This window comes from Meriones unguiculatus, chromosome 4 (assembly GCF_030254825.1).
Source record: "Meriones unguiculatus strain TT.TT164.6M chromosome 4, Bangor_MerUng_6.1, whole genome shotgun sequence".
In the NCBI taxonomy this organism is placed as follows: domain Eukaryota; kingdom Metazoa; phylum Chordata; class Mammalia; order Rodentia; family Muridae; genus Meriones; species Meriones unguiculatus.
Genome location: NC_083352.1, coordinates 129,091,647 through 129,113,981, shown reverse-complemented (window position 1 = coordinate 129,113,981; position 22,335 = coordinate 129,091,647). Strand labels below are relative to the sequence as shown.

The following is a 22,335-nucleotide window of genomic DNA, read 5'->3' as shown; positions in this document are numbered from 1 at the left end:
GACAGAGAAAGAACAATGTGAAAGGAAAGTGACCAGCATACCAGCATATTTACAATAGTTAACACCATCCTTAATTGTAAGATCAATCTCCTTTCTTACCTATGATCAGAAAAAGGTAAGTTGTTCATTTTAACTAGCATTCGTTAAGGTTCACCAATCTTCTTTTTAAACATTTCTGGTCAATGCAATAATATAAAAAAAGAGAATGAAAAGAAGGAAGGGAGAAACAAACAAACAAACAAAAAAGAAACAAAGAAACAAAGAGAAAGAAAGAAGAAAACATCCTACAAATTCATCATACCCAAATCAGCCCAAGTCTCCCTTACCATACGATCATATGATTAATCCTACATATATGAAGACAGGAAAAATCAATTTTCAAAAACACCATTTATCATTTTATAAATTTGTTTTGCCTCCTCTGGGTCAAAACTGCCCATCCTATTCATGTTGTTTGATTCTCCTCAATTGTCTTTTGAGGACTCTGCTCTCCTGCGCATGTGTGACTCTCTGATCTCCTGCGCATGTGTGACTGCACAGTCTCCTTTGCAGTTGCAGTCACAGGCTCACAAGCCTCTGAATGGAAGCACAAACACAAAAAAATCTCAGAAAGCCCAGGCTGAGGGTTTTCAGAAGCCAAGAAGTGGCCAGTAGCAAGCCCATCCCTGTCTCTTTGTGGTCAATTTGCAGACTCTGCACAATGCTCAAACAGAATTTTGCCATAGTATACCTCCTCTCCAAAACAAACAAACAAACAAACAAAAAACACTGTAATTAGGAGGCAAGAGTTAGCAGACCTGTCTCATCTCTGAAGGTTCTGTCAAAGCCAACTCATGTGAGGCTGGAGGAGCTTCTAGCATGTGCCAGCCTCACTGGTGTGAGGCCTTAGTATTCCCGGTCTCCAGTGCTGTGCATATTGTGACACAATTGAGAAAGTGCCTGGAACGGAGGCAGTGCTCCTGCCCTTTGTCCCCCATTTTTAGCACGTGAAGAAAAGGCTCAGATCTCATGGGCAGATTCAGAAGGTGGGCTATATGCTTCAGGGATGTGCACTGAAACAAGTGGGCCGGCAGTTATGTGTCTTCTGACACAGGTCAGCGCTGCTGACAGCAGGAAGGCAGTGAAGGCCTCCTGCAATATCCACTCCACAACTTTAATTCCAATTGTGTGTTTTGTAGAATCACTTTATTATGTGTCTCTTTAATCTCACTGCTTGAGCTTCTCTGTGTGAAATGAGAAGTGCCTTCCTGCTGTCGGTGCTCCTAAAAGCTTCAGGTTTTAGCTGAGGGCTGGGAATCAGATAAAGCAATGGTTACATACCTTCCTAGCCCTTGGCTAAAACCTGCAGCTTCCTCCTGCCAGGGAGAAGGTCCTGGGGATTAGACAGTAAGCCCAATTATTAGCACACAGTCCGTCCTGAAGAAACCAGTAACGTGTCTGTGCAGTGAGACTGTGTAATGAGCAATCCTGAAAATCACTGAGAGGTCACCTAGCTCTCCCTCACTCCATACCAACCCACAGCCTGTTCCGGTTGTTAACTAGTATCAGGAAAGATGGCAAACACCTGATGGAGCAGTGAAATCTTCCCGGGTCTTTTTGAAAGTGTCTGTTAAACCCATGCATGAAACTCCCACAAACATAAGAGCCCATGAAAGACAAAGACTCCATGTTGTCTCAGATTTGGCTGGATGTAAATTGCTCTCTTGGATCCAGGATTGGCTTGCACAAAAGAGGAGCTGGCGAGCACCTTGCGACTTAGCATGGTCCAGCTCTTAACCATCTAGGTGGAGAGAATTCTAACCTATCATCTCCATCCTTTGCAGCTAATAGGTAGCCAACATTATCAAGCCTAGCTGATAAGCCAATCAACCAACAGTTAACTATGGACAATGAATGGTCCCAGAGGGACCAGCAGACCAACCACTCAGCTAAGTTCAACTCAAAGTGTTGGCCACATGGGAAATGCTTGTTTTTAAGTCACTTAGTCTTAAAGTGATTTGTTACATAGCAAATGCTAGCCAGCACATATCTGTTGATTATTTCTTAGAATATGGGAAAAACACAGAACAGTTAATGCATGTTTTTCTCTTCTTTCTTTTTAAAAGTTCTTTTTTTTCCAGAAAAAAACAAAAAGAAGCATTAAAAGCACCAACGACAGGCTGCTGCTATATCCAAAGAATGCTTTTGAGAACATGTCCTTATTTTCCTAGACTTCTTGAAGGACCTAGTACCCTCTAAGTAGCTTTTTAAAATCCTTTGCTGGGGTCTTAAACAGCTTTAAGGAACTGAGAGAGGCTGAACTATACTGTCCTGAGTCTGTAGGATGTGGGAATGGCTTAGTCTTGGTGAGCTCCTTAGACATTTGCCAGAAAGTTTGTTTAAATGCCCAACTGAACACTTTAAACACTGTCCTGGCCCATTGATTTTACTGGCAAGGCCCTGTATCTGACCAAAATAGAAATACCAGTGTATCAAGTAGTGAAAAACCACTCTAAAATGTACACACAATGTGATGTTATCAGTAAAAATAAGTGGTTCAGTTACCTTAGTCTTAAAAGAATTGCTTCTTGTGTATGCCAATGCCACTGCCAGGACACAGCAATGTATTTAGGTGGTATCAAGCTCCTGTGCTGCCCATCAAAAGCCTGGAATTACCACAACAGGTAAGTTTGCCCCTCTTAACATCACCTCCTAATTTTTAACTCAAGGGACTATTTCTGGGTTGATGTCAGACTTCTGCAGAGTTCCAAAACAAAAAACAACTAGCTAAGGTCATTGTGTGAAAAACTTGCAATTAAATTGAGCCCAGTTGAAAATGGTTGCCAAAGACATGGATCCATACTTAGCATGAATCAAAAAAAACTGCATATAAATATTGGTTGTTTATTTGCTATCTCAAACAAATAGCAACACAAGTGTTAAGGAGGAAGAGAATTCTTAGGCCATTCTGAAGCCTCAGAAGAAAAGTTGGCTGAGGCCTAAGAAGATACATAATCACCTCCTCTGCTTTAATAAGCTTGACATAGCGTCAATTGTTCAAGAAACATATAAATGTGTCTGGAGGGGAGGGGGAACAAAACACACATAAGTGAAAAAGACAATGGAGACATTAAGAAACTTCTTACAGATTCAGTCTAGCCAGTATTCCAGACGATAATTGCAAGGACATAGTGTACCTTGGAACTGACTTTCCACAACTTTTACCAGAGCTGCACATGATCTGTCGGCAACCCTTTTCATAGCCAATCAATGACAAATTTCACCTTTGAAGTATGCCTTTCCCATTGCTAGTGCTGTCCTGATTTCCTCATATCCCTTATAATAACAGGGCTCTGTACCTCCAGTTTGCTATGTCTCTTCCTTCTGTACCCCTCCATCTCTCTCACATCCTCTTCTGACTCTGTAGCTAAAGCAGATTCCCAAAGCATATCATGTCTGTTTTAGGATTAATACTGCTGTGATGAAAACACATTATGAAAGCAACTAGGGGAGGAAAGGATTTATTATGGTCACATTTTCATATAACATTTCCTTATCAAAAGTAGTGAGGGCAGGCACTCAAGCTGGACTGGAACCTGAAGGCAGGAGCTGATACAGAGGCATGGAGGGATACTGATTATTGGCTTTTTCTTATGGCTTGCTCAGCCTGCCTTCTTACAGAATCCAGGTCCACCAGCCCAGGGATAGCACCACCCACTATGGGCTGGGCCCTCTCCTATCAACCGCTAATTACAAAATTGCCTTATAGGCCTGTCTACATAAAACTAGCCAGCACATTGCCTGGAATCTTCCCATGGTTCTCCATGGCCAAAGACAGAAGGCAAAGCCTGTAGGCTCAGTTCCTCCATGTGGTGTCCTGCTTGCTCTGTGCTGTTTTGTGTGTTCTAATTCTCAGTCACTCCAAAGTTTTTCATTTGGAACCTATCAGCTTGTACCACAGGGTGTGGCCCAACAGGGACATTGGAACCAAGGGGCATGAAATGATTTAGATGCGCTTGGATTCCCCAACACTGCCCACTGTCCCTGACAGCTCCCTTGGGCATGTCACCTGCCCTTCTCTCTTACAATTTAGCGTGTAACTTTCCTGAATCTAGTCTCCTATAAATGATTAAGGCCCTGGGTAGCAGGACTGTACTTTCCTCTCAAGTAGATTTCCTCCATATTCACCATGCCCCACAGGCCTTTGCATTTCCATTCAGTTCTATTCAGGGCCAGCTGCTTCTGTGCTTGCCTCATCACCTAAGGCTGGAATTCTCTCATAATTACCCATAAAGCCTCCATATATTTGTTCTCAAAACACAGGATAGAAGTTCCACTTCTATAATGACCTCTGACAACTTCTCACTCAAACCACAATGACAGATCTACATGCTCTTTGGAGACTGTTTCCAGGGCTAACCAGATACTCCTTGATCAGAATTTCTGTGTCAAATTAAAATTGCTTGCTTCCCAGACACACATAGGGCAGGTAGGTTTAGACATCTACTCTTGGCCAAACCCTGAAATTTTGAAAAACAGCAGACACTTGCAACAGGCATTAGCACAGAAAGCAAAGCTCCTATCTTCTAGTTTCCCTCAGACTCTGGCTGGCCTCATGCCCATCTCTTCCCATCAGTGTCATAAGATGGTATAAAGGTCTCTATCTATGGGGGTGAATATTTAGAGACCTGTCAGTGGCTTTCACAGGCTTTATTCTTGGACACGCAGGTCCCAGTAGAAAACGCTTTGTTCTCTACTCTTCCTGCAGTGTAGTGGCCTCACAATGACTCACTCATCACATAGCTGGCAACCACTGTGCCCTGTCTCACAGAGTCCTGCTTGTATGTCTGTGTGTGTGTGATTCAAATTTCCTCACTTGTATCAACTACTAAAGAGATAAGACATGCTGGATTCGGGGACAAAGTTCAAGGGACCGATGCTTTCCCAGTATATTAGAGGTCCTAGGTTTAATTCCCTTGTCTCCCCTTCTAAACTTCTCCTATTTCTTCTGGAGAGTTCTGAGATAACAATGACCTACTAGGAGAAACTTCAGAGGTCGAACTAAAGGACCCATTATGACAGTAAAAATTGTTCCCACACCATGTGTCTCCAGCCTCATGTGTCCCTCTCTAGCAGCCTATTCAGTGACAGTATCCCCAACAGCCCTCCCATCCAGTGCGGTTTCTGTTACCCCACCTACTATTACCACAGGTCACCTTTGACCAGAATCACTGCCATTGCGCACTGCCCTTTTCCATTCTTTCCATCCTCCACAAAAGCTCAGGAGTAAAATGATACCAAGAATACCTTCTGCATTTTTCCATGATAATCTCATTTCCAGGCTTTTTATGGGTACTCGAAAGCATCCCCCAGGCCCCAAATCCCCAACCCCAGAAGGTCCCCAACAAGCACATCCTCTGACCTCCAGCTCCTGTAATTCCTCCTCCTCCTCCACGTCATAGGACAGTGTGTGGATTTTAATGTCATCAGCTGAGAGGTCGATGAATTTCCCATCTGGGTACTCTAGGCTGTCTTTGGTGGGTGAGCGGTCCTCAATGAAAGTGGTCTCACAGCAGTCAGTGGCCACACCGTCCCCCCAGGAGCGGAGTACACCATCTGAATAGAGGATGATATTGGGACGATAGTGGGATTCCACGGACTGCTGCAGTGTGTTTGGGTCCAGCAGCTGCTGTACCGGCTCACTTCTGCCTCCGTCCAGGCTGCCTGGTGCTGCACTGGCCACTAACCTGTGGCTCTGGTACTGAGGTGCTGGGTAAACAGACACCAGACCATCCCTGCTCTCGGCCATGAAGTTTCTGGTGTTAATTAAGCCATTCCTTTTGCCAGTGTCACTGATCTTACTGTGTACCAGAACACTCTTCTGCTCCACGATGCCATCCATGGTAGACTCCCTCTGCTGGGTGTCAGGCTAGCAGGCTGTACTCACAGGTCACACGAGCCCCATGGGACCCATTTCCCTGGAGGAGCAGGAAACAGAGAGTGAAAATTATGCAAAACTCATCACACAGAATTTAATAGCCATGTCAGACACGCATAGTAGCTATGGAGTCAGATAAATACACAGTCCATCCGGTTCTGTGAATTTTAAAAAGGCCCCATTAGGGTGACGTCCAGATTAAGCCAGAAATCAGTTACCCGTATCTCTATGAAGTCTTTGCTTCCAAATGAAGGAAGCAGCAGAAGTGGATCTACTGCAGCCCGACAGAAGCCTCTCTCTATGGTCAGGCATCCTGAAACTCTGAGAAACTCAGTCACATTAGCTTCCCAATGGTCTGCAGAGAAATAGAAGTGTATGTCTGCAATGAGGATTGAACTTTCCAAGTACACAACCATTCATTGAAGCAGGAGCATGGAAGACACAGTTTAAGACGATATCCTGCACAGGCCTAAAAAGTAATGACAGGGAGACCAGGCCTCTGGACTGTATGTGGACACAGTTTCTCACTGAGGGCATACTTCATGGACACACCAGTGCAAACTTTTGTACCAAACTCATACATAAACACTGACTCCAAATTGTTCCATCTTGGAAAATTTTATCATTTAGACTTATACAGTATAGAAGGAAAGAGAGAGGGGAAGCAGGGAGAGGAAGGAAAAAAGGAGACTGAAGTTAAGGTTCTAAGGAGTGCATTATCTCACATGGTATGTTAAAAACCATTACATATAATAACATTGTTATTATGTATGGGCTAAGGAGATGACACAATTAGAAAAGTGTTTGCCATGCAAAAATGAGGACCAGACTTTGATCCCACGAACCCACATGAAAGAAAAATACCAGGTGTGATAGTGCATACCTCTAATTCCAGCACTGCAAGAGCAGAGACAGGAGGATCTGTGCAGCTTTCAGGCCAGCCAGTCTAGCTGAATCAGCAAGCTCCAGGTTCAGTGAGAGACCCTGGCTTAAAAGCTAAGGTGCAGTGTCCTCTGTGGCCTGGCAAGGCTGCCCCTCCCTCGTGTTGGGGGAGGGGAGGTCAAAGAGCCAGCCACTGAGTTCATGTCAGAGACAGTCCCTGTTCCCCTTACTAGGGAACCCACTTGGACACTGAGCTGCCATGGGCTACATCTGAGCAGGGGTTCTAGGTTATATCCATGCATGTTCCTTGGTTGGAGAATCAGTCTCAGAAAAGACCCCTGTGCTCAGATATATTTGGTCCCCGCGGCGCTCCTGTCCTCTCCAGGTCTTACTAACTCTCCCCTTCAAAGGCGGGGAGGAGATGAGGGAGACAGGGAGGGTATGGGAGGGATGGAGGGAAGGGGCTACAGCTGGGATACAAAGTAAATAAACTGTAATTAATATAAAAAATAAGAATTTAATTAAAAAAGAACAGGAATAGAATGAAAAAAAAGCTAAGGTAGAGACTGATTGAGGACGATGCCCTATGTTAACTGTTGACCTTCACATATGTACACATGTGCATACACACACACATGAACATGGATACAAACACAAAAGTTTCATCTCAGGCTTCTCTACCACTAATATTTTCTATAACATTTATGTATTTTCTAATCATAGATGTTTTATTATATGTGATGATAAATACAGTAATCTAAAATTACACTCTGACAAAAGTAACAGTGATGAAAAGGACCTTTGTGACTAATTGAAAATTCTGAGATCAGACTCAAATAGTGAGGTCAAAACACAGCAGATGCACTGAAAGATAATAAGAATTATTAATGTGAAACCATGTAGAGTTTAAGAGGGGTCACCATGAACCATCACCTCTGCTTATGCGATTTTGACATGCCTGTCTCTGGGTAGTTTTACAACTTAAGAACTAAAATCTTGAATTAATCTATTTGAAGATTTTGTAGGTGTGACTGTAACACACCAAGGGCAACTAATATGTTTGAGAACCACCTCTCTGCTCCATGTCTTCACCGAAACCACAATGTGTTTCTGGGATATTTCTGCTCCAGTCTTTCTCCTTCTACAGAATAATCTTTGGCTTGTTATCTAATATTTCACCATGGTCTTGTGGGGATACTAGCAAGCCTAGAGAAACCTTGAAGATCTACCAAGACCTTGTAAATAACTTGCTAGCAGATTGCATTTGTTTAAATTCAGCCTCTTCTACTGAATTGTATGTGCTCTTGGACAACTAGAAATAAACTTTCTATTGGCGAAGGAGCTCCTACAACCTCTTCCTGATTTTTTTTTCTTGTGATTCACATTACATTCTTCTGTGCCAATTTGTTAGGGGTTAAGGTCAGCATTCCCTTCTACCTAGACAGGAACTTAAGACCAAGAAATCAGTGGCATGTTTTCCCTTTCTTGCACAGGATATGGGGCCAACAGTCAGTAACTGTGTGTTGAAATAAACTGTTGTCGGTGTTATGCAATTAGAATAAGCACTAGTGTTGTCTCTGAATTGTCTGTACATGAGAAGTACGTTCAGCATTTAGGTGTCTTGAGACAGATGTGGCTTCATTTCGCTCAGATTCTCTATGCTTTGTTTCTCAAAGTGCAAAGTGTGGTCTCGGTGTAACCTGGGAGTTGATTAGAAATATAAAGGAGCTGAGGTCTAGATCAGGGAGACAGAACACACTGCACATTGAATTCTGGGTCTATCCCCTGTTCCACACATATGCACAGAGGACACTTGTACAGCAGAACCTGTAGCTGAATACATACCTCTTGAATAACAATCTGCGTTCATATAGGATCTCTCCATCCCAGTCTGCACATGAAGCCTTAAGGCTTTTTGAGGCAGAAAATGGTATTGGTAAGGGGCTTGCACTGTTCTATAGCAGAGTTACCATGTGATAAGTCGCTTGGTTTTGCAGTTGATTGTTTACTCAATTTTTGTCGTTGTTTTATTTTGAGATTATAACATAATTACAATATTTCCCTTACCTATCCTCCCTACAAAACCTTGCATACACCCTCCCCATTCGCCTTCAAAGTACATATATAGATATATGTGTGTGAAAATGTATATGTGTATGTATACTGAAAAAAAAAAAACAAGTAAAACGCCTCATATAAGCCACCTATGTGAAAAAAAATCAAGATGAGGCAGGCTAAGGAGTCTGCTCCAGTGGCTGGATAATTCAACAAGAGCAGCTCCTCAGTTGTCCTTACTGCACAGGGAACAAAAGTATCTGCTGGCAAGACTCAGTTTAGCATCTTCATCCCTCTGTCACAGGCTCTTGGTGTGGGAGATAGGTGTGGTGCCCTGGTTTCAGAGTCACAGACCCAGCTCATTAGAGACAAACTCAAAGCACAGCTGACCCAACTCCAGTTTCTACAAAGGTCAGTGAAGCAACTGTTTACCTAGGAATGCTTCTGAAGAATCATGGAAAACCTGATACAAAATTCCTTCCCTAGAAAACCAACAAAATAAAAGGTAACAAAGGGCAACAACACATCTGAGGGTCTAAGGCAAAGTTCTTGCCCCTCTCTATTCCCACATTTTCTTGTTTCATTTGTGGTTTACTTGGTCATTGATGCTGGATGTTTCTTCTACTGCTATTAGTCTAAAACTAGACTCTGTCTTTACATAGACCTTCTTCTGTCTCTAGTTTAAAACAGTTCTTCCCTTGCTTCATCCCTTGGATGCCTTTCAGGGATAGGCATCTAGTGATGCCACAGAAATTCAGCTCACTCTGCTCAAATGGGCAGATGAAGTTTTATTTACAAGTCAAGAAATATGGTACTGGATGCTCCTGTTACTGTCCTGTGTGGGACAGGGATGCTGTCTCTCTATGTGTGTCTGTCTCTGTGTCTATGTCTTTCTGTCTGTCTCTCTCTCTCTCGTGTCTGTGTGTCTCTGTCTCTGTCTCTCTCTCTAGTGTGTGTATGTATGTGTGTGTGTTGAGGGATTTACTTTTATTTCATTAAAATATAATTAACAGGAGAGATGTCTATAAAAAACTGGCCAGTCAAGCCAAACATCTCTCTCCTGGGGTCTGTGGGTATGATTTTCTGAGTGACTCTCTTGAATGCTGATTGCATTTCGAGACCCTAAGTTCAACTTTATATCCCACCAATTCTATCTCATGGGCTGAAATTCAGAATGTCCATTGCTCACTCTCCCTGGAACTTGTACCTGTTTGAAACTGGACTTTGAGTATTTAAGAGTCCCTTTGGGGATCTACCACTTTGTCTTCGTCTAGCATCCAGCAATCCCATGCCATCTCTTTCTGCCCAGTAATTCTCATGTGGTCCACCTCAGATATCACATTTTCTCAAAGGAGAGCCAAGCATCAAGGGTTTCAGTGTCCTATCCAAACTATCACAATATGCCTACCATGCTCCTAGACATATCTCCCAGGTCAGCCACCTTCACACTCCCAGTGACAAGCCCCATATTCTTCACATGCTCCATAAGTGCTTGAAGAGTACTAAGCAGTCTTTGGTCAACACTAGCCAACACTGGATATCACAGTAAGTGTGCCAAGAACTTCACTGATGAAAACAAGGCATTACTGTTATTCAATGAATAAAAATCTCTGGACCACCAAGTCGTGCAATAGTTGTACAAAAAGATCACCTATCTCAGACTAGACTGTGAAATCTAGTGGTTTCCCTTGATCCATAGACAAAACTTTCATTTATGAAGAAGCTATTTAGCCAGAGATTCTGCATTTCTTAGCAGGAAGCATATCATGACGCATCTCCTAGAACAGGCAATCAGCTAGAACTTGCCTTTGGCAACAAAAGCTACCATTTGAATTTTATCAACAAGGCGTTGGCACAGATGCCAGCAGAGAACATCAAGTCACTATTGATTAGAAAAGAAGATGTATTCACCTTAGTCTGGTTTGTGTTGGTATAGTTGAGGCTGGATGGCTTGTAAAAAAAACTTAAAAAAAAAAAAAGAGGTTTGTATGGCTCATGAAACTGGTGTCTGAAGAGTCCAAATACCAGGGTCAACTATGGTGAAAGCAAAGACATGGAAGAGCCAAACACACAGAATAGTGTGACTATATAATATTTTTTTGAGAGTACTGATCCAGTCCTGGCCCTTTCCCAAGAGACAGCATTGATCCATTCATGAGAGTGGAACCCCTGTGACCTAATTACCTTCCTCTAGGTCTGGACTGTTAGTGGCATCTCCATATATTTTTAAAAAGGATCTATGCAAAACTTTCCATGCATGAACCTTTGCAGAATGAGCCATATTCAACTCCAGCACCATGACATCTCTAGTTTATTTAAGGACCACAGAAGTGCTGACTTTCTAAACCTGAACTGAGGCCACCAACCCTCAAATAAAACTCATACCTCAGTGCAAGTGAAAGCCAGTCTTTGCTTGAGGACAATGGCTTCAGAGGGAACCAGCTGGCTCCTGATAGCACAGTTGGACTATACTACCAATGTAATTTCACCTATAAAAGGGTCAAAATGGGGAGCCGAGACTATCCCTCAGAAGCAGGTAAAGGAAGGAAGGAGCATCAAACCAGCAGCAGGTGGCAAGGACAAAAGTTGAACATCTAGTGGCATCAAATGAGTGAATGTGGTAGATGAGCAGTCCTGGACACCCACAGCATAGGAGAAATAGAGGTTTGCTGAAGCTCTGTGGTGTGACAAGGTCTAGGGAGAAGGTGAAATGTGCCTAGTAGGAAGTAGCATATGGCAGGAACCTAGTTTGGAGATAAAGATTTTCCATTTAAGGAAAGCCCTGAAGGGTGGCATGGAGTTAGTTTGGTCATAAAGGGCATGATCCATGCCATATGCTTATAGCCCTGAGGCAGGGAACACACAGGACAAAGGCCAGGACAGATGGACACACACAGGCTAGGGAGAGGAAACGGGGGGAAACAGCAGCAATAGCTCCAAGCTGTTACCTCCAGAGTGCACACTCCAGACACAGATCTTCCTCTGTGTGTAATGAGGGACAGAGGGAGGGGAGGATGAAGACTCTTGCTTCTGCTTAGACTCTTAGACTAGGAAAAGGTAAGGCCATGATGGCAAGTTTACACATACCAAATGAGATGACCTAAAGGGTGTTTCTCTCCATCTAAGCCTTTGCTACTTAGGAGCAAATTGCACCAGGTCAGGCCAGCAGTGTTTCAGAGTGTATTCTGCAGTTTCATTTTGCCACTGGATAAATGTCCTGGTACCAGTATCATAGTGTAACACTAGAACATGGTGATGCTGAGGCTAGTGTCCACAGGTCTTGCCGGGTCCTGGGCCTCAGTTCCACAGAGACAACTTACTGGACAACTCACAGTTTTTCATTTTCTTGCTTCTCTAAACCCTTCTAAGTTCTTTTTTTCCCATTCATTCATTCATTCATTCACTTTAAAGCCTGATCCCAGCCCCCTTCCTTCTTTCTTTCCAGCCCTTGCTCACTTGCCCTTTCATTCCCTTCTTTTTCTTCTCTGAGAAAGGGAGGTCCCCAACTGGGTACCAACCAACCCTGGCACCTCAAGTCACAGGACTAAGTGCATCCCCTCCTGCTGAGGCAAGGCAAGGCAGCTAAGAGAAAGGGATCATTGAAAGACAGGGAACAACTATGGAAATCAATCTGGAGGTTTCTCAGAAAATTGGGAATAGATCTACCGCAAGACCCAGCTATACCACTCCTGGGCATATACCCAAAAGATGCTCTACGATACCACAAGGACACTTGTTCAACTATGCTCACAGCAGCTTTATTTGTAATAGCCAGAAACTGGAAACAACCTAGATGTCCCTCAACCTAAGAATGGATAAAGAAAATATAGTACATTTACACAATGAAATACTACTCAGCTATTAAAAGCAAAGACATCATGAAATTTGCAGGTAAATGGATGGAACTAGAAAAGATTATCCTGAGGGAGGTAATATGGACCCAGAGAAACACTTATGGTATATACTTGTACTCACTTATAAATGGATATTAGCCATAAAGTACAGGATAACCATGCTACAAACCACAGACTCAAAGAAGCCAACAAGGGTCCAGAGAGGATGCTTGAATTTCACTCAGAAGGAGAAATAAAAATAGACATCTGAAATAGACAGGAGGGAACTGTATGTGAGAGAGGGGTGGGGAGGATAAGGAGGGTTGAGATCAGGTGTGGGAAGAATGGACCGACGGTCTGGAAAGAAGGACCTGGAATGAGAATGGAAATTGATGGGGTTTTTTTTCTGGGTCAGGGGAGGCTCCAGGGAGTCTTTGGACTCCCTAAGATAGCAGCTGGGAATATGGAGCTTGACGCTGCCCCCTCCTGTAGCTAGGTGGGATTTCCAGTCCAGGGAGGGTGACACCAATCCACCCATGAAACCTGAGACCCAAAATTTGTTTCACCTGCAAGAAATGTAGGGATTAAGATGGAGAGGAGATTGAGAGAACGGAAAACCAATGACTCACCAAACTTGAGACCCACCCCATGGGAGAGAGCTAACCTCTGACACTATTAATGATACTCTGCTATGCTTGCAGACAGGAGCCTAGCACAACTGTTTTCTGAGAGGCTTCATCCAGAAGCAGATGCAGAGCCAAACAATAGGCCGAGCTCAGGGAGTTTTGTGGAAGAGTTGGAAGAAGGATAGGGGTTGCTGGATGGTTCAAAGATACAACAAGAAGGCCTATAGAGTCAACTAGCATAGGCCCATGGGGACTCACAGAAACGGAACCACCAATCAAAGGACGTTTATGCACTGGACCTAGACCCCTACACATATGTAGCAGATGTGCCCCTTGGTCATCATGTGGGTCCCTTAACAATGGGAGTAGAGGCTGTCTCTGTCTCTGTGATTTCTAGGTTCTTGTCTCTCTCTCTCTGTGTCTGTCTCCCTCTTTCTCTCTCTCTCTCACACACACACACTCACACAGACACACACAAACACTCAACACGTATTAGCATTCATATGCACATGGTCAGACGCATTTACCTAAACTAAACCCTCGAACATGCACATCTCTCACACTCAGTCTCACATACTCTCATTCACCTACATCCACATATATTCACACACTCAAACTCACAGAACTCTCATACACTCTCTTCCACATTCTCATGCATAAATACTTTATATCCTCACACAATCTCCCATGCTCACACTCTGAAATTCATACACATTCTTGTATGCACATGTCACATACATAAACACACTCTAACGTACTCACATATCCAGTCCCAGATGATATAAACACAAATATGCGGTCACATATTTATACTCTGACTCACCATTTCATATGTATACCTCATACATAAAACATACTCTAACATACTTGTGCATTCAAGAGCAAATCCACACACTTTCACACTGATTCACAAATATACTCTATCATGCCATGGGTGCTCTCAGTCTTTTTATGACTACCAGAATGATGTGTCTCCTCCATCTTGGGCTAAAAATGTAAGCAGAAATTAACTTGTTTTAAAAATTATTTATTTATTTTATCTCATTTTTTTAAAAATAAATACTGTGATGTTTTGCAACAGAAACTAGAGCTGCATACAGAGCTTGCTTCTTGGGGAACAAGCCCCAGGCACCCAACTGATGTTGAACACACCTGGGTGGCATAACCACAATTTCTGTTTGGCCAGTATGACTATGGATAACCAGACAACTGCAACTCTATGGTCAGGGCTTGGCAAATTGGCCACCTTGACATATCAGACATATGAGGGAGACATATCTTCCTCACAGAGGTTTAAACAGAAGCAAAAACACTGGTCTGCAGGGGAAAGAAGAATGTGTTGGCATTTTACCACAAAAATCAGAACCAAGTCTGTAAGATGGTTAATTCTCTCTGCAAATTCATAAACTGCTTGATTACAGGGAAAGGGTGAATGGGGTCACACAGTCTTTGTGCCCGCCGTCCCCAAGAGAATAGTTCTTCATCACTAATTAATAAATTGGTATTCCACTTCCAGAAAGCAGTCTCAGAAGGTGGAATAATTAAGCCTGCCCTGAAAGACGGACTCTCTCACAAAAGGTTGGGAAACAGTTTTCTTCTGGCCTTAAGGCCCAAGAAAAAAACCCACAACTTACCAATTGCTAAAATAATAAATGCTCCAGGGCACACAGCTCTACTTGGGCCCTGGCAATCTCTTTATAGTTTTGCAAGGTCCTAAACAGAACAGCTGTTGATCTAAATTCTGAAAGAAAGGATATTCTAGCAAAAGGGACTGGAACCCAGATATCCTTGATACCAGGGTACGGTTCCTCACTATATAGAAGACCCAAGAGGCAGCTGAACAGCCTAGGACCATTCCGACTAGGTGAGCCTTCCGCGCAGGCCCTCAGGCTGAAAAGTGGTGGGACAGAAAGTAGTCCCCAACTCTGCTAAAATAGTAGTGTTCCCAGGCACCTGTGGGCATCTAAATTGTTTGACTTGAATGCAGTGTGTCACCAGGGTTAAGTACTGGTAGTCTGATCCTCTGAGCACTGAGGGGAGAAACTTGGAGGCAGAGCCTAGCACAGTTTTTAGGTCAAGTCAGAGTGTCCTGGGAGGACATAAAGGTATGTCCAGTTAAACACTGGGGGAGAAAGAGGGGAGGAAAGATAGGAAGGAGAAATGAAGAAAGAGGCATAAAATCCTGAGCTAGACCCATCAGTTTTCTAACTTTCTATTTTGCAATGGCCACTTCATCCTTTTTGCTTCCCTTCCTCTCTCGCTATTGCACTGTACTATGAGGTTATACAGCCAAAAATGGCTCTTGCAAGAATCTGTGACATGCTGTTTGGTCCGCAAAATGGAGTAAAAGAAAATATTTTTTCATGGACTGACTCAGGTATTTCATTACAGTAACAAAATAATGAACTAATACAATTAACAATTTCATTCATTTCTTGTCTGCAGTGCTAGGCATTCTAGGCAGTGCTGTATTCCTGGCTGGGGATTCTAGGCTGTGCGATGCTCCTGAATTACATTCCTAGTTCTCAGTCTTTTTTAAATATCAGCTCTATTGAGGCAGAATTCATGGGTCTTAAAACTTAGCTAACTTTTTTTTATTAATTATGCTTTATTCACTTTGTATCCCCCCGTAAACCCCACCTTCCTCCCCTCCTAATTCCACCTTCCCTCCCCCTTCTTCACACATGCCCCTCCCCAAGTCCACTGATAGGGGAGGTCCTCCTCTCCTTCCTTCTGAACCTAGTCTATCAGATCTCATCAGGAGTGGCTGCATTGCCATCTTCTGTGGCCTGGTAAGGCTGTTTCCCCCTCACGGGGAGGTGATCAAAGAGCAGGCCAATCAATTTATGTCAGAGGCAGTCCCTGTTCCCATTACTGTAGAACCAGCTTGGACACTGAACTGCCATGGGCTACATCTGTGCAGGAGTTCTAGGTTATCTTCATGCATGGTAAAAACTTAGCTAACTTTTAAAGAGCAGTACTGAGTGGAACATGGACTATTAAGAGCTGTGCAACTCTTCCCACTAACTCTATAGAAGTCCCATCACACCACTCCCAATAGACTAGCCCATTCCTGTTCTCCAGACCCTGGCCACTACTGTTCTGTTTAGCTCTCTCTTGATGTGCTTATAATGGGCATTTTATACCAAGAGAATCATGCAAACCTTTTTGTGATTGGCTTCTACCCTTCAGCATGTTGCTTTCAAGGTGTGTGGCATCCTGTAGCATATCATCTGTCAGCCTGCCCTTTATTTCTTTTATAGATGAAGAGGATTCCATTGTATACACACATTGCATTTGGTTGCAGCTTTCATTTGGGAAAAGTGCTAATTATTATCATGAGTCCTCTGATAACACCGAGTTAATTACAATCCCAGTCTTCTGTTGAGTGATGGATAAAATAATTTTTTCCTTTGGAAGTCATACAGTGAGAGTAAAATTATCTTTAAAATAAACCAATACTGCAAATATTGCAACACTCTCGGTAGAGACCTTTGGAACAAAGGAATGACATGGAACACAGGTGACAGACCTAATACTCAGTTGGGGAGTGGTGTGTCTCTGAAACATTTGGCAAAACTAGACCATCACACAAGGCATGGCCTCAATGGAAAACACAAAACGTAGACACCACAAGTGCCCGGTGAGGATTCAGCAGGGACTACCTGTATGAGCTGGGTTCTTGCTCATACAGGTAGTCCCTGCTGAATCCTCATCTCCACCTTCCACACCAAGAACAGGATCAGAGCCAGTTTGTGCTTTTCTTCTCACACACTCCCAGGATGCAGCCATCCTTCAGGCCAGCCTGCATCCTGAATCATGAATAAGGCAGAATTACACAGGAATCCTTCTGTGCAGACACCAGGATTCTGTGTTATAGGTTCAGTTTTCTTGCACTTGTATCTAATCTTCAGTAGATAGTTTTGCTCTGAAGAAACAACCATAAAAGGTAAACATTACGGAAATCAGTGCTGCAACCATCATTTTTAAACAAATGGGTGAATACGGAAGTAAAGACAAAAGAGTCACCGAAACTCATATATGACTTTTGCTTTGTATCTGAACATATCAGTAATTTTAGGTTTAGAAATATCTGCATATCCCCTTCTTTCTCGGATTTTTCTCAATTGACCCAGGTGGTCCCCTCCCTTTCATGACTGACAGGTATTGGTGGTCTGAATGTTTGCTTTTGTGAGGGATACAGGAAATGTTACAAAATCTATCTCATGCTCAGATCTCCACACTGACAAGAACCTTAAGATTCTCTGAGCAGTAGTCACATTTAGTACAAAATACAACCTATGGAGCAGCTTCTCAAGAAAAAGCTGTAGGTTAAAACAACCCAGGAAATTGAGGGAGAACATTAAGGTAATTGCAGATTAGCTGAGCCAGCGCCCTGGGTGTGTAATGGGCAGGGATCACTCCTAACACTTTTATTCCCTTCACATACTGGTCAATTAAACAAAGGACTCAGAAGGAACCAGTGCCAGTTGCTCTCTAGCCCCAGCACTACTGGAAGTCTTGTTTATAAATAGCCAGCTCCACTCCAGATAAACTTATAATACCTATGTTGAAAGAAATAAAATTGCAAATCTTCATTAAACAATGAAAACTCACCTTTAGTTACAAATACATGGAAAATCCCAAATACATGGGATTTAGCAGTGGAGACAGTTAATGAAGAATTCAGAGCCATGTCAGTTGGCATCATCATCATCATCATCATCATCATCATCATCATAATCATCATTAAAAATTGACTCTGGTACAAAATCACAGGAAAGCCTGTGATTCAGCAGGTATAGCAGTGAAGTGTCAGGACCATCACCTGAACAGCATTTTGCCCTAAGTGACATTTCAATGTGACCTGCTCACTGATCAACCCAAACTTCTGCTGGAGTGTGAGAGCTCCTCATAGCACCATTGAGGTTATCTCTCTTCATTCTTAACCTGATTTATTAATGGTCAGAGAAATCCAGCACGTATTATGGGATTCTGAAATAAGGACACTTGGCATATTTAGGCCATTGCTGCCTTTAAAAGTCATGTTGACTCCCCATAGCTCTTTGATTCTCTACTCTTCTCCCATCTCCTCAGGCAACTTAAAAATTGTATAAGCACATAATTGTACAAATGTGGAGGATACTCTGTAGAATATTTCAACACATATATGCTGCAATACGAGCAGACAATTTCAGAATGTTTAACAGATCCATCAGCATGGCATTTTGTAAGGAAGATGTCAGAAGAGCCTCCTTCTCATCACCAGCAGTGCCACATGTCCATCAGTTCCAGTTCTAGCACCTTCACTACCACAATGAGCATAACGTGTCATGACTATGAGAAGTACCACCACCTCCATCATTACTACCACTATCACAAGCAGTATCTACAGAACCATCAGCTCAGTACTACTCCTGGGTCCACCTCTAATGTCAACCCCTGGGGTGCTAGCCATACCATCATTACTGCTTGGTGACTTTGCAATTGCTATTGTATTGGTGCTATCACCATCATCCCCTCCACTGGGAGACTACCATCACTAGTCTTACCACCATCACCATCAGGCCTAGCACCCCTAACATATCATGAACACCCCATCATCATCAGAAACACCTCACATCAGGATTTGGCAAGCTATTGCTCAGTACCCACAAACACCCAGTACCTACCAGTCTTTGTAAGGCCTAGGAGGAGAAGATGGGGCTTATGTTTTCAAATGGTGGAAGGAAAGAATTTTCTACGGCATTTGATAATGATATGAACAAACTACTATTAGTCCATATCTACATACACCTCACTCCAATTTATCCATGGCAACTTCCTCGCAACAAGGGCAGATCTGAGCAGTTATGATAGAAGCCATATCATTTGAAAAACTTAGTGCCCTTATGATTTGGCTTTCATTAGAAACTGTTAATGATTTCTGACCACAATCCTTGTTATCTCATCACCACACAAGTGCTCCATTGTACTACTTGCTGCTGCTAACAGCATGCCAGTAAGGTAAAGCTGCCACCACCCGTTAAGGGAGAGAAAGAAGGTCTTCAAACCATTTGGTCTCTGAAAGCCTCATGATTGAAGCTAATTTTGAGGGGAAGCCTTGGAGCGTCTCCTCTGAGATTCTCCCTAGAAGCCTCTCTGAGGTTCCCACACTCTCAACCTCCAGCAACACAGCTTGTAATGTTTTGGTTAGGAATCACCTTCCCTGTTCATAGCAGAAGCAAAACCAAACACCTAGAAAAAAATGCATGTTAAAGTCAGTCCTTAGAAGTTCCCCGTAGATGGAAGAAACCTGAGTTTAAAATTAAAGGGAAAGGAAATATTGCTATGGTTTGAATGAATGTGCCCCACCCCCACCCCACAACAACCACGACAGAACTTAATCCCTAAGGTCATGACATAATGGACTTCCCAGCCTCTAGAACTATGAGAAATAAATTTATATTAGTTATCACTACTTAACCCGTGGTGTTTTGTGACTGCATCATGAACAAAATTAAATGCAAGAGGAAATAAGATGCAATTAGCTAGGATAAGCAAAACATCACAAATCAGAAGCACAAAGGCCACAGATGCTGACACCATCAGATAAAGACTACATGCTAACAATGCTAAATGTGTCTAAAAATAGAAGATTCCAACTTTCAGGAATAAAAAAATACATTGAAGAAAATTAAACACTCAACAGGCAGACTATTACTTCTGGCATTAAAGTTGATTAGATGTTCCGAATGATGCTCTTGCGGCAAAATTAGAGCCTGGATTTTGTGAGATGCTGCTCGCTTGGAGGAAAATCTCCAAAGATTGCCCCTGTATGACATGGACTAGTAGTGGAAAAGGGATTATCACACCAAGAAGCTTAGACCGAAGAACCATTCTTAGCTAAATTCATTAAATAGGAGGTCTCAGATATACGTGTACATCAGGCTCACTGGAGAACTTGTTAAAATGCAGATTTCCAGGGCTCAGAATGTGAAATAAAAAGTACACAGTAGAGTTAGAAAACCACATATTAGAGAGGAAATAGAATAACTGTGGGATTAAACCATGGGCTGTTGAAAATCCACTCTGTGCCATTTACTGAATGCATTTAATCGGCAACAATCAGTTTGTATTTTGGTGATGCTTGTGAGATGTGTATTTGTGTGTGTGTGTATGTGTTTGTGTGTGTGTGAGAGAGAGAGAGAGAGACAGAGACAGAGAGAGTGAAAGAGAGTGAGCACTAGGGTTGAGGAGTCCATGGCACATGAAGGCTTTCCAGGGGGCAAAGTTTCATGAAGAATATAAATTACCCAAAGATCAAAGAGACCATGCAGATGCAGCTCTGTATCAACAGTGGGGATGTCCAAGGCAAAACCAGGATGGGATAGACTGTTGCTAGCATCCACTTCATGGAAAGGGTAAAGGGAGCTGCAAGAGTCCCGTGCTGCTTACTCTCCCAGGTTCACAGACAAAGGCAGAGATGATAACACAGAAAGCTCCTCATTCATATGACAAATGACCTATTTAAAAAAGTAAGGTGGTCAGAGTGAGGACCCTGAGTTCAATTCCAAGCACCGAAATAAAATTATTAATAATAAGAGGAGGAGGAGGATGAAGAGGAAGAAGAAGAAAAACAACACTCTTAGGGCACAAAACAAAATAATACAGTTATTTGCTTTTTTCTATGTCATGATTTTTTTTCTCAATCTCAAGTTTCCAATAGAAACAAAAACATAAAACTGAAATTTATTATTCTATTTTTTCTTGTAAAAAAAGCATGTGTTCAGTATAAAACTACAACTTGTTTATCACAAAAATTCATAAATAAATGCACAAATATATGGGCTATAACTGAGCCCACCTTCTAATTTCAATGGCATTACTATAATAAATGCTTTGACTGCTTTCTGGACCTTAACATGGAACACAGAGGACCAGTTCAGCCTAAGAACATGAAAATATCAGTAGCTAAAATTAATGTATCATAGTTCTGCCTGATGAGAAATTATTACCAGTGCAATCCAGCATTCTTGTGCTAATATCTTTATTTCTGTAGCCATTTATTCTTTGGCTACTAGTATGTAATGGTACCATCATTTCTCTACTAACCTATAGTAGCCCTCAAATATAAAATGAAAGTCATGAAACATAATCTAGTTTAAAACACACATTCCGGGGAATGTGTTGGCCAACTCAAGTCCACTCACAGTGTGGCCCTTTAGAAGGGAGGAGGTACTACTGTCCATAGCTGTGCCCCAGGCCCCTTCATTCACCTCATTCAGGAAAGAACTTGGGTTTTTCTTCATTGATTCTCCACTGATCTGTGGACTATGTTTTAGACTGTAAAGGCAGAGAGAGCTAAGAGGAATGCTCAACAGTGAATAGAGAGATGAGTCATCCCTCTGACTACAGCAAGGACCCTGTAAATCAGACCTTGGCAGGAAGCCAGAGGATGGGACACAGGCTTGATTACCTGATGCCTGGAGTGTAAGAATTAAGCTTTCTTTCCAAACGAGAATTGTTTTTTAAATGAAAATATTTCCTTTAAAAATAAGAATCATTTAAAAAGTAAACCAGAGCAGCCAATGGTACAGTGTCCCAAAAGGACTGAAACAATTTCGATAGTTCGCTTTTCTGCACAGGAAACACTGAGACTGCATTATGGCACCCAAGCCTTTTCCTCCCCAATGGTATGCTAACATGTCATCCAGTGGCCTATTAATAAGAATGATGCTGCCCCTTGGGCAGTGAAGGGAAAGCAGCGATAGTTTTACTTGCCTGGCTGGACAAATCTCTATGCTGGAAATAGCACATGGCTCTGCATTCTGAAATCCTGCCATTTTCACAGTTGGAAAACTCCACACTGAGGCTCTCTGAAAAGGTTGTCTTGAGTGAGGAACTCCTAAGGGCATCTGTTAGGCACACCCTGACCTCAGGAAATCCCCAATGACAATTTTCAGTCATAGTTCCACTGATGACAGTCTTGACTCAAAACTGTGAAACTTATCCAGAAACAGACAGAAGAGCTATCCAGGAC

At 42.6% G+C, this 22,335-nt stretch overlaps 1 protein-coding gene across 4 annotated transcripts in view; it reads right to left on the bottom strand.

Annotated features, from left to right (window-relative positions):
* The window catches only part of Syndig1 (synapse differentiation inducing 1), a 159,092-nt gene that overhangs the window by 81,829 nt on the left and 54,928 nt on the right, over positions 1-22,335 (bottom strand). For 3 of the 4 annotated variants that reach the window (XM_060383120.1, XM_021648220.2, XM_060383119.1), the window contains exon 2: positions 5,402-5,957. In XM_060383120.1, coding sequence (XP_060239103.1) covers positions 5,402-5,881 — 480 coding nt within the window. In that variant the 5' untranslated portion in view covers positions 5,882-5,957. Of the gene's footprint in view, positions 1-5,401; positions 5,958-6,135; positions 6,273-22,335 lie in introns of all 4 variants that reach the window. The other variant, XM_060383118.1, reaches the window with a different exon arrangement.